General features: G+C 38.4%; 1 protein-coding gene across 16 annotated transcripts in view; it reads left to right on the forward strand.

The window, feature by feature from the left end:
* Positions 1-13755, forward strand: part of SYNRG (synergin gamma) — a 100300-nt gene that overhangs the window by 51741 nt on the left and 34804 nt on the right. For all 16 annotated transcript variants that reach the window (XM_030881896.3, XM_030881897.3, XM_060291198.2 and 13 more), the window contains 3 exons: positions 469-587; positions 723-785; positions 5753-6700. In XM_030881896.3, the coding sequence (XP_030737756.2) occupies positions 469-587; positions 723-785; positions 5753-6700 (1130 nt within the window). The remainder of the gene's footprint in view (positions 1-468; positions 588-722; positions 786-5752; positions 6701-13755) is intronic.

Genomic DNA, 13755 nt, shown 5'->3' on the forward strand with positions numbered 1-13755 from the left:
TCTGCATTCTGAACCCAGTTTAGAGAATAATTTATATTAAGGTTAACCTAATTTACTTTAAAATATTGGGTATACGTACTTGGAGCAGTTCACTTTCACAGTTTTATGGACCTAAATTTAAAATTACAGGAAGTCATCATTCTATAATAATCTATTTCTAATGCCATTCCGGTGGTTCTTATGGCTTAAAGATGATTAGATAGATGGTCAGTGTGGATCTGACTCCTCTTCACATAATCAAGAAAAGAATTATTGCTTGAGTGTTGTTTCAATATATGTTTTTTCAAGGAAAAGGATGTTGTTTTTTGTCATTTGTGGTGTACCTATATAGTTTCTAACTTTTAAAGCAGGGAGCCATGAGTTTTAACTAGGTTATCTGTGTGCCATTTTAACTCTAAGTTCTTCCTTGATGACAAGGTAAGGAGACAATGTTCTAGTCATTAAGAAATATTTCTTTTTCCCTTTTAGTGCCCCTTCTTTGTTGATGCCACTTCCTGGAACTAAAGGATCAGCTTCAGTGGATAAATATGCTGTGTTTAAAGGAATTGCAGCTGACAAGTCCTCTGAAAATACTGTTCCGTTTAGAGGTAAAAACACTTCATAAATTCATGAACCTGTGAATGTAAATTTTTGTTTTTAGTGGTGACCTTTTATGGTGAATGTCCTTGAGCTGTGATCTTAAGGTTCCTAACCTTAATTGGGCTTCTGTCTTTTCATCATAGAGCCTGGTGATAAATATAGTGCTTTCAGAGAACTTGAACAGACAGCAGAGAGTAAATCTTTAGGTAAGTTTTTGTTTCCTTAAATGGATAAATTATTTCAATTTTTAATAAGAGACTTTTATGGTTCTTTCAGTAGCATCCCAAACATTCTTTTATTTTACTGTGTGGTTGTTTTTGTTTCGTTTTGTAGCTCTGGAAATTACAAGAAAGAAAAATGTGGTTCAGTTATTAGATAATAAAATAACTGATAATTTAGAAAAATTATTTTCTAATAATGCAATTTCCTTTGAAGATAGTGCATTCCCTTTCACTGGAAGCCTTCAAGCCAAGTTAGACTCCTGTGACCACTTTCGGTTATTTTAACGCTCAAAACAAGACTTGAGCTGTTGGCAGTGCAGCAATCTGTGGACTGTGCGAAAGGCAGCAGCCAGTCTTCTACATCTCAAGCTTTTCAAAATTGGCTGTAATTTAATGAGTAGAAGTGAGAGGGCTTTGTGTGCCTGTGTGGTTCCTATCTCTGATAGAAGGGCTTAAATAGAGTAGAAGGGAATGTAGAATGATAATTTGAGAGCCATATATGTAAAGTCATATTTGTGGCTGAATCCTACTGGAAACCTGATGTGTAGGATTTAGATAATCCATAGGTCAAATGATGTCCTTCAAAGCTTACCCACGCATGCTGTGAAGTTTTTATCCTCTACTGAGGAGTTCTTCCTGGAAACAGTACCACATTCTACCTCTCTGTATTGGACAATCAAATTTGGAACATCTTTCCACAATCACTTGTTCTAACCCTTTTCTCTGAGCAATGGGGAGGGCGTGGGGAGGTGGGGGGAAATTACAGGAAAGGTAAGGTGTATGTGTGAAAGTTAAAATAGAAAGTGTACTGCTTAAATATCTGTAGAAATATTCAATCTTTTTTTTCTTTTCTTTTTTATTTTTTTTGCGGTCCGCGGGCCTCTCACTGCTGTGGCCTCTCCCGTTGCGGAGCACAGGCTCCAGATGCGCAGGCTCAGCGGCCATGGCTCACGGGCCCAGCCGCTCCGCGGCATGTGGGATCCTCCCGGACCGGGGCACGAACCCGTGTCCTCTGCATCGGCAGGCGGACTCTCAACCACTGCGCCACCAGGGAAGCCCAGAAATACTCAATCTTTTACAACTCTTAGGTTCTAGAAATGTTTCCTTGTGTTTCATTCAAGCCTTTAGGATGTAATAACTTTCTTCCTCAGTGCCTGTATTAGGTACTATGAGTACAAAAATAAACCCCAGAGGAACTTCTGGTTTGTTAATTTGGCATTTACTCCTAGCAATGCTTTTATCAACTCTTGGGCCAAGGCAAGTTTGGAGTAAAGAGCATGGTTTAATATCAGGGTTCTTTATATACTCTGGTATTAGTGATCGTATGATATGTATGTTATTCCTGGGAAACACCATGGTGCCACCAAAATGTAAGCAGCACATCTTAGCCCTGCTTTTGCAGTAGTTTACGAACAGAATCCCAGATGGTTGTTGGCATTGTTGTGTGCTTGCTTTCATTCCTGTCTTACCTTTAAGGCTTTCCAGGGAGAGATGCCAACTTTGTTCATTTTAGGAGAATATATTTTTTTCTACTCTCATTAAAAATACAGGGCTTCCCTGGTGGCACAGTGGTTAAGAATCCGCCTGCCAATGCAGGGAACATGGGTTCGAGCCCTGGTCCAGGAAGATCCCACATGCCGCAAAGCAACTAAGCCCGTGCACCACAACTACTGAGTCTGTGAGCCACAACTACTGAGCCCGCATGCCACAACTACTGAAGCCCACATGCCTAGAGCCCGTGCTCCACAACAAGAGAAGCCACCGCAGTGAGAAGCCCGCGCACCGCTTCGAAGAGTAGCCCCCGCTCACCGTAACTAGAGAAAGCCCACGCAGCAACGAAGACCCAACGCAGCCAAAAATTAATTAATTAATTAATTTAAAACTTTAAAAAAGTGGACTGAAAAGCTACCCATGAAGTCATATGCTTAATGTACCTCCTGATAAGCAATCTTCCAGTGTCTGCAACTAATTTATTTGCCCAAAAAGCCCCTGTGTTTTTGAACATGTAAACCCACCCATTTTTATTTCTTTTTAACCCTTTCACCCAGGTTACATTTCTAGTGGAAACGTTTACAATTCATCAGTAAGTTTAGTTTGCTGTGGTGATTTCCTTTATAAAATAACAAAGCAAAACTTGTCAGTTTCACAGATATTTTAAAGGAGCACATCAAAAATTTAGGCTGTGACAAAATTGACTGCTTATTACCTTTTTATTTACACAAATAATACAAATATTATCATTGATGTACTTGCCTAAAATTCTAGGGCGATTTTTAAAGTTTTACATCTGCTTCTGTCAATTTGTGAAATTGACTTTAGTTTTATTAGTGGTATGTATAAAAACATAAAATACAGAAATTCTGAATGCTGTTCTTCTCTTTCTGAAATTTCCCTAATATTAAATAGATTTCTCTGTGTTGATAAATTACGCTGGTGAATTTGTTAAGTAGCTCAAATTAGGGGGGAAATAAGCTTCCATTATTTTCCATGCTTTTTTCTTTCTTTTTTTTTTTATAAATTTATTTTTGATTTTATTTAATTTTGGCTGTGTTGGGTCTTCATTGCTTCAGGCGGTCTTTCTCTAGTTCCGGCGAGCGGGAGCTACTCATTGTTGCTGTGCACTGACTTCTCATTGCAGTGGCTTCTCTTGTTGCAGAGCATGGGCTCTAGGCACGCAGGCTCAGTAGTTGTGGTTTGTGAGCTCTAGAGCGCAGGCTCAGTAGTTGTGGCTCACGGGCCCAGTTGCTCTGCGGCATGTGGGATCTTCCCAGACCAGGGCTCAAACCCATGTCCCTGCACTGGCAGGCAGATTCTTAACCACTGTGCCACCAAGGAAGCCCCCATGCTTTTTTCATATGATGTATCAAAGTATATATCATGTTATAAGCACAATATATTTAAAGCCTGCATTATTTAAGTGACAATTTGCAGAATTATATTTTGGTTTTACACACATTTTTATAGTTCATATGCTTCTATATCTCATTTTTAGGGAAAAGTAGAATTTTAAAAAATGGATGAAGAAATTAAAGCTTGTATTTTAATTTATAACTCTCCAGAAATGTCATTCATATTTTTAAATAATAAGTGATGTTAGTATAGCTATATTTATATTTGGTTTATCTCTGGTTTTCATTATCTGGTATAACCTAGTGGATTTTATGGAAGACCTTCAGGCACTATTCAAAAACTGAGATCATCTGTGTCCTAACCTTATGCCTATGAGTGATAAAATTATTGTGATAATAAAGAATAGAAACCCTATTAAGAACCATGGGCCCAGATTTTTATCAGTATCTAACTGCATCTATTTAATTATTTATGAGAAATACCTTAGTACCTATTTTCTCTAACTAAAAAACTAATTTAAAAAATGCTGTCAGTAACCCCATCCTCAGAGTAGCACAATATAAACTAAAGTTTAAATCCGATCCTCAAAATTTTTTTAAAAACTTATTTATTATTTATTTATTTATTTTTGGCTGTGTTGGGTCTTCATTGCTACACGTGGGTTTTCTCTAGTTGTGGCGAGCAGGGGCTACTCTTCGTTGTGGTGCTCAGGCTTCTCATTGCGGTGGCTTCTCTTGCGGAGCACGGGCTCTAGGTGCGCGGGCTTCAGTAGTTGTGGCATGTGGGCTCGGTAGTTGTGGCACACGGGCTTAGTTGCTCCACGGCATGTGGGATCTTTCTGGACCAGGGCTTGAACCTGTGTCCCTGCATTAGCAGGCGTATTCTTAACCACTGCAACACCAGGGAAGTCCCCTCAAAATTTTTAATAATGGAATTGGTATTCAAATCCCTTTGAATTGTAATAAATAAGAATAAGTGCTGATTGGTACAGTGAGATTGCTGATTTCAAGAAGAGCCCAAGTACTCATGGATTTTTTGGGTAAGATTCAGCTTATTTGTTGGAAAGTGTGGGGGGAACTACTTTATAATGTGCCCTTAGCAAGAATGCTTTGCAAATAAGCAGATGCCTTTTCAGAATTTTTCATCAAATCCCTTCAAATTAATGCCTCAATATACTTGAGCAAAACCACATAGTATCTAACCATAAGCTTAAGTGCCTAGCTGAGCAGAGTCTTGTACATCCTAAATATTAGATTCAGGATTTTTCATAATACTTCATTGGTACCTGTGATATTTTTTTTCTGATTGATTACCATGTAACACATTTTATCTTTAAAGGGCCACTATGTGTTTTAATATGCCTCTCTTCAGGAACCTCCAGCGCCTATTTCCTTTTTTTTTTTAATTTATTTATTTAATTTATTTATTTTTGGCTGCGTTGGGTCTTCGTTGCTGAGCACAAGCTTTCCCTAGTTGCGGCGAGCAGGGGCTACTCTTCGTTGCGGTGCAAGTGCTTCTCATTGTGGTGGCTTCTCTTTTTTGCAGAGCACAGGCTCTAGGTGCATGGGCTTCAGCAGTTGTGGCGTGCAGGCTCAGCAGTTGTGGCGAACGGGCTTAGAGCGCAGCCTCAGTAGTTGTGGCAAATGGACTTAGTTGCTCTGCGGCGTGTGGGATCTTCCCAGACCAGGGCTCAAACCCGTGTCCCCTGCGTTGGCAGGCGGATTCTTAAACCACTGTCCAGCGCCTGTTTCTTATTCTCCTGTATGCTTGGCTGGCTAGCAATAGTGAGAAAACATCCTTAGAGCAATGCTTTTGGACAGCTGAAGGCTCTGGCACAGACATATCATGTCACATATCATATCACACTGAAATGAGCAAATGAAAATCGTGTGATACGTGTGCTCAGTTTGATTTTTATTTATTTCCCTATCACTAGCCTTCAGTGTGGAAACAAAAGGGATATTTGGTAGGGATATTATTAAACTGTGGTTAAATAATGTGAAGCCAGTGAGGGAAACGTCTGTAATATGCTTGTACTTTCATATGGATCATGGGATTTTAGCTCAGCATTCTTTTGTATTTGGTTGTGTTTTTTCTTGCAGGAGAAAACTTTGCAGAATTCAGATCTGCGGGAAATGATGATGGTTTCACCGATTTTAAAACCGCCGATAGTATCTCACCACTAGAGCCACCAGCAAAAGACAAACCTTTTCCGGCAGCCTTCCCCTCAGGAGCTATCCAACAGAAACCACAAACACAGGTGAAAAATCCTCTGAACTTAGCAGACCTAGATATGTTTTCCTCAGTTACTTGCAGCAGTGAGAAACCATTGTCCTTTTCAGCTGCATTCAGTGCATCAAAATCTGTTTCCTCACGACCCCAGCTCACGGGATCTGTGGCACCCATGACGACATTGGCGTCAACTAAAACTTCTAGTTTGGCTGATGATTTTGGAGAATTCAACCTTTTTGGGGAATATTCTAGTCCAGCATCTGTTGGGGAGCAGGATGACTTTGCAGATTTTATGGCTTTCAGTAATAGTTCTATTTCATCTGAGCAAAAGGCAGATGACAAATATGAGGCCCTTAAAGAGGAAAGTAGTCCGGTTCCTCTAAGCAGCAGCGTGAGCAGCACAGTGAAGAACGGACAGAGCTCTGCCGCTGCGTCTACCAAATACGATGTCCTCAGACAGCTCTCTCTGGAAGGATCGGGACTAGGTGTTGAAGAGCTGAAAGATAACACTCCTTCAGGAAAGAGTGATGATGATTTCGCTGACTTCCACTCCAGTAAATTTTCTTCCATGAGCTCGGACAAATCCCTGGGTGAGAAAGCAGTGGCTTTCAGACACACCAAAGAAGACTCTGCTTCGGTGAAGTCCTTGGATCTCCCTTCCATTGGTGGCAGCAGTGCTGGCAAGGAGGACTCTGAAGATGCACTCTCTGTTCAGTTTGACATGAAACTGGCTGATGTGGGAGGAGATCTTAAGCATGTCATGTCTGATAGCTCTTTGGATTTACCAACAGTTAGTGGCCAGCATCCTCCTGCTGCAGGTGAGGAATTGGTGAGATTGCTCTGGTGATGGTGATATAGATCTCAAAGATGGTTCTGTGGGTGTTGATTTACAGAAGAGGAAGGCTCTGGCTCTTAACCCTTATGAATGTCTAATAATTAACCTCTTCATTGCCAGTCCCCTTAAAGCAGTGTTGAATTGGATTCTGTGGATACTTGGATATGTGGATACCATGAATACAATGAAACTTAGACTGGATAGCTAAGATATTTTTACATTTGAAATCTAACACCAACTTGGTGTCTGAGGCACATCAAAATCCACTGCTGAGTGAGCCACACATTGCCAGAAATTTTATAAAGACTTTTGCAGTGTCAGTAACGTTCCTCCATTTCTGTGAGTGAAGTCCATGTTTCCGTCTCCTTTTTTCTTCTCTTGGGTATATTTGGCAGCTGCCAATAGAGTATTCTGTTTGGTTTATAGAAACCGACTCTTGTTAGACCAAGAAAGTAACAATGTCTAGCCAGTTATACTGCAGTTTTGCCACATCCCTATAAGAGAAGAGGGCAAGAGCTTGTACCTGGATGCCCTGTGTGCCAGGGTCTGGCAAGGAGGAGGGCAGGAGTTGTTAGTGGAATTGAGGTACGGTTTTCAGTGTTAACGCTATTACTGGAAGTAGTAAATTGTAACACAACTGTAGATGGTAGATAGGGTAACTACTAACTTTCTCATAAAATGTTTGAAAACATCTTAGAGGAGAGCCCTCTTTAAATCCCATGTGGATTTACATGTAGCAGTTGATTCTCTAGTCCAAATTCCTGTCAGAAAAACTAGATTCCCAAGTGTCCTAGTTTTTATTTTGTTTTGTTCTTTGATATGTATATAGAAAGATAAACCTATTTTGTGGCCTTTAATAATGAGAAATATCTCAGCATTACTGTATTATTCCAGAAAATGCATTATGCGTACGAAGGGTTCCTTGTCGTTTAACTAGAGAGGGACACATAAGACACTCCCAAGTTTACAGATTCAGGAAGAAATAGTAAAGTATGGCGGCTTTTGCATATATCAATTTGCTAAGTCAGAAAACAAAATTGCATCCATCCTTTGGCTATTGAGATGTTAGAGGTCTTCTTAAACAGGGTGCTGAATTGGGAGCAAGGCATCGGAGGAGTGACGTGTTCCACAGGCTACTTGCCAAGTGCAGTGGGCTGTCTGCAGGGCTGCTTGTGCCCCGACTGTCTACTTCTTTTTCTAATGTACCCTTCTTCAAATGTTTTCCTTTATTTATTTATTTATTTTTTTGCCGCTGTTTGTTTGCTAGAGTGATTTTGTTTCTTTTTTGTATGAGCTGCTTGAGCTACAGCAGTTGGTTGCAAAGTGCTCCATTTTCTGAACAATAATATTGGCTTTTTATTTTAAAATCTCATAACATGTATACTAGCCTTTTGGGCTCTGGAGTTATTAATTAGAAGCTATTTTTCTGAAAGTGAATCTATATTCTTTCACAGTGCCAAACTAGATTTCTTTGTGAGACGAGTCTAATCTGCGTTTGGGAGGGTGTCTTTTCTTTTTTTTTTTCCATTTGGGGAGGGGAGATTGGTTTCGTGACTGAGCTTGTTCTGATTGACCTGTTAAAATAATCTTCTGTGCTCATGTCCTTTTATGTATGTTTGGAACATTCCCAGCTTGGAACCTGTAACGTTCAAGCCAAGTTTCTTCAGTTTGAGGATATTCTTAAAAGAGGATTGTTCCCTCCTTTTGATCTGTAAACCTCCTGTCCGAAAGGAGCAGTATCCCTTTAGAGTGGTTGTTAAAAGGGGTTGATGTCTGACCAATGAGCTATATCGTTCTTGAGCAAAACTGCTGCGTGAATGTATTGAAGAGGGTAAATGGCAGGGACTTCTCCAGTGCAACTTGGTTTTTCTTTATCCTCATGTTGACGCACAGTATCTCTTGCTCTCTTAGTTTGAGGGTTAAGGGTACTTTTTGTTGGAGAAATAAGAAGTGGGCTGATGAAGAGAGAATAAAACGTAGTAGATTATCATCTCTGGACCTTAATCCTGTTTAGAAACCCTAACTCGACTCTGAAGGGGATACTGTCTCTTTTAACTCTTGCTATAATTCTTTGTATGGAAGGTAGATAACACTAATAACATTGCCTGATTTCTCTGCGTATTATTACATTTAACCCTTTGAGCCCTTGCTGCATATAATTTCAACTAGGCTGCTTTTGTCCCCCCTCTAAATTGAATCTCTCAGCACTAAAGCATCTTGATGTGCAGTCATTAAGATCATCTGGTTTCGTTGGCAGCAAGAGCTGCCCCTCATTTGTGACACTCTCAAAGGGTTAGCAAGGCTTCTGTAGCTACCTGCCTACCTACCTACCTGTAAAGTAGCTCTTCTTTGACATTGAAAATCTTTGTATTTTAATCAGCGCTTTATTATTATTTTTTGGCTGCTTTTCTGATGTCTTTTTTTCAATTTAGACATTTTCTGTGTGAATGTGCCTTTTCAAACTTGCTTTGGTATATTCCTCTGCAAATACCGATCTGCATGCTTATTCTGATGACTTTTTTCCCAGCTCTTCTGTACCACTCTCCTTTGTGATCTGTAAGTCTTAACGTTAATAAATAATTCTTTCACACATTTTGAAAGTGTGGGGATGTGTGTAATTTGTACTTTTCCAGGGTTAGACCAAAGAAATACCTGGTTAGTATCAAGTTTAAACCCTCCTGTGGTTAGAGGGCTTTTTCCCTTTTGTTTATTTTGTTTCTTCAAACACCTTTCTCCTAGAAAGTTATTGGTACATTTTAGCCTTTTCCCCTTATAATTCCACGGATATAAATTTTTAACATGGCACTGGATTAAAATGTAAGTTAAAACGTTTTAAAAGATAAGTGTAAACCTTACATTACTTTACGTAATAGAGAGAAATTTTATTCCTTACTTCTAGTGAAGATTTTATTGCTTAGTAAACATCACAGAGCCTGTTTCCACTAGGAATTATACTGTGACGAGAAGGGGAAGATCTAAGAGTTTAGTGTTGGGGAAAGGGCCATATCTATTAATAACTAGGTATATATAAATTTAATTTAAAATAAATTATCGAATGGTATTGAGATGAACTTCTGAGCAGAGTAAATGTAAACTGAATTTAGATTGATAATCTCTGTAATGAAAAGTGTTTATTGTTAATACCAGGGAGTCTCCAGGACTGAATTTGATTTGAGTTTGAAGTTGGGCACTCCGTCCACTAATTGTAGAGCATGTTATCTTTCCAGCTTCAGAATGTAGTATGAAGCCACCCTTGGTCTTTTTTAACTTAGTCCGTAAAGCAAGTTCTTAGCTCTTTTCATTTTTAAGAAAACAATTTTAGAAAGACCCACAAAAGTTAGCTGCAAGAGTAGGCCAAATTTGGAAATTTTTTTCCATTTTAGAGTATAATAATAGTGAAAAACCTTGGGAAAAGGGAGTTGTTTCCATTGTTTAAATTTTTTTCCATATATATATATATATATATATATTTTTTTTTTTTTTTTTTTTTTTTTTTGCGGTACGTGGGCCTCTCACTGTTGTGGCCTCTCCCGTTGCGGAGCACAGGCTCCGGACGCGCAGGCTCATTGGCCATGGCTCACGGGCCCAGCCACTGCGCGGCATGTGGGATCTTCCCGGACTGGGGCACGAACCCGTGTCCCCTGCATCAGCAGGCAGACTCTCAACCACTGCGCCACCAGGGAAGCCCTTTCCTTATATTTTGACGCTTTGGTTCTTTGTTCTTTTTAAAAGTTTGAGTCAGAAAGGAAATTAAACCGTTGAAGGTGAGGATTTTGAATAGGATTCCTGAGAGATTACTTACAGTATTTGAACTATGCCATTTGAGAAAAAAGAAAAGTTGCATATTGGGATTTAGATTAACACTAAGAAAAGCTGGGTCTGCCATTCAAAATACCGTGTTTTCCAGAGCATAATTCTTTAGAAAGTGAATAATACTTGGTTTGCGAAACCTTGTATAATCATACTATGTTTTAATTATGATGTGTATTAACTAATTTGGAAGAAAGAGCTTTTGGTGTAGCCTCCATCTAGTGAAAATACCAGTTGCCTTTCTTTTAGAATGTTCTGGTGCCAGTCTCATGATGGCTTTGGCTAAGGAATTCCTCTGTCAGTGGAATTATTTAGTGCTGTATTGGTCCATCTGGGACTGCTTTATTTTAACTCCTTTCTGCATTTAAGCAGGCTCCAGAAAATGAATATACCTGTGCATAAAACATAATCACATTCACAAATTGAGCAATTAATGTGTCCAGAGTAATATTACTTTTTAGGGAGGAAGTTTTGATAATACATATAACAATATAAACTTTCAGTAAAGACTTGAAGGCTGTATTCTGTAAGTTCCAACAAATCAAAAAACACCATTTTGTTTACCCCAGTGCCAAGTAAAGTAAGATGTGGTTAGTGCCTGACTTCACACATCAGTGCCTGAGAAATTATACAAATGTATTTATATCTTACAGTCACTCTGTTTTTCACATTAAAATCCCTGCTGATTTTTAAAAGTAGCTAATGAACATGAAGGGGATTCTGGCAATATCAAAGAAGCTGGGCTAAATCCTAAAATAACTCAAAGAATCAAACCAATTTAATATTTAAAGAGCTCTTTCCAGCTTTGTTTTTCCATCAGTTGAATGCTTTTCATAGGTTGTTTTGGAAAATGTTGGCCCATTAGCTATATAGGGTCATATGCATAGTATGGTCTTCTGGGTGTTCCCCTCTCCCTTGCATGGTCACAAGGCTCTAGTTGTAATTGCCATCTTCTGTGCTCATTTGATTTTTTTCTGTGGGATTTTTAACGATGACCATGTCCCACTGTATGTTTTGGCACCGTTCTGTGGCCTTCCAGCCTCCTCTGGACTGAAAATATCCACAGGATTGCCACTTTTCTTTATTGATCTTAAAGCACTGACCTGGAAACCTGCAGGTGCTTACTGATAGCCTGACAACATTTAAACTATAGATTTATATGAGTAAGTACACATGAAGGATGGGAGGTTTCTATGCAGATTAGGAAACACTGGAAGGCGATTATACAGCAACATTTTATGGCCTGTCATTCTTACACTATGATCACTTTCATTCCTGTTTTCTTCACCAACACCTGTCAGGGTGTTTGATACTTAGAGGACACAGTCGGGCCAGGTTCTGTAGTTAATAGAGAATGTAAATATGACTGACTTCAGAAGGTAGAATAAGGCCAGGAATGGAAAGAAGTTTAAGTGTATAAATATTTCATGATTTGCTTTGGTAGAACAGAGTTTGGATTCAATCAGTATTGGAAATTAAAAGCTGTTTATTCCTTAGGCCAATGAACAATTTAACTGCTATATAAAACACTAGGGAACAGCGGAATTTGCACATGTATCTCTTTTCTTTTTCTAAACGCCTTTCTCAAAAGCCAGTAACTCTTAATCACCTGGGCACATATGCTTACAGCTTTAGAAAAGATCCATGGGAATCGGTATGGCCTTCTGTGTCCTGTAGCAGCAGCTCACATTCTTTGTTCCAAGAAATACCTTGTTTTCACGTACAACATCCGTGCAGAAGGGACATGAATAGAGGTTATGGAAGAGACTGATGGGGTTACTTGCCAGTGTAAGCAAGAAATCCATGTCTTAATTTGAGACCCATGGTGGAAAACAGATTGTATAGTTTATTCCTTTGGCCTTAGTAACAGGACATTCCTGGTTGCAAACAAATACATATATTAAAGCACACAATTTGGTGCATTATCTGTGTGCAATTGCAGTTCAACCTAGCACAGCCTAAGAGTTTTCCAGTAGAATCAGAAATACAGCAGTGATTCTCTGTTCCTTTTATTGCATTCATTCTGTTTTCTTTTCCTTTTTCTCTTGCAATTTTCAGAATTCAGCTATCAAATTGAAAACCCACCTACAGTAATTTCAGTGATTGCAAAATAAAATGTGGGTTATTCCGTATTATTTTTTCCATCACTCATGTTGTGGTTCTTATAGAATCTTTACTATTTTTAAGACCATCGTACAATAATATCATTTGACTGCTTAGAAAACATAGAACTGTTAACATGGGAAATAAGGAATTTTCTTGGTTTAATCTACCCTCAGTGAGCTGATTTACCACGTTTTTCTAAAAAAAAAGGTTAAAAAAAAAAAAAACAGTTAACTAATATTCACCATGCTAGGAAATAAAACTATTTTTATATTGCTTATAAATGCTAAGGTTTAGGAATACATTGTTCACACGTTCCTTATGTAGTAGCAGTACTTCCTTATGTGTTCAAATGAATTGCACTTCAGTAAATTGTTTTTTTACACTATATAGCTAGTAAATAAGCAAAAGTAAAATTTAAAAAATCAGCCTTGAGGCTTGACTTTCATATATCCAGTATCATTACTCTTCATTATCTTATAAAATATAAAATTTTTCTTTTTTAATCTTTCATTTGGTCATTTCTGTGAGTTGTTCCAAAAGGCAAAATGTTATGTTTATCATTCTTAATAAAAGAAACGTTTCTTGAAGACCTATAGTGTTATAAAAAATACTTAAAAGGTCTTCAACTGAGGTATTCCCTTATTGCTTATAATGCCTTTTGCCTGATTATATTACAATCATTTCTGTTTTTTTTAAAAAAAAAAAAAGAAAACTTGTTTTTTCTTGCTGCATAATTGCACAAAAGGGTCTTTTTTATTACCATAGCAATTTAGTTGTAATGCTTGAACAAGAGCTTGACTTTTTATTAAATTTATCTTTGGTCTCTAGGAAAATTGCTACCCTTTTTAGTAGATGAGATTCTGGGAGTAGTTCACAATACAGCTTCTTCAAAGAGCTTTCTGGTAGGATGTCATAATAAAAAATTCATGTTCTGACACATTCTTCTGAATGTACCCCTTGAAGACTCACTCATCTTGTGTTTAACTGCATCAGCCTCCTGATAGAATTTCACTTCATTTGAGTCAGGGCACCTTCTGATCCCTTTAAATAGTGGGGAAAATAAACACTACAGCCAGAGACTAAGAGGGTGTTCTGCCTAAAGTCTTGTTTCATTCATTCTAA

This window comes from Globicephala melas, chromosome 20 (genome assembly GCF_963455315.2).
Source record: "Globicephala melas chromosome 20, mGloMel1.2, whole genome shotgun sequence".
Taxonomy (NCBI): domain Eukaryota; kingdom Metazoa; phylum Chordata; class Mammalia; order Artiodactyla; family Delphinidae; genus Globicephala; species Globicephala melas.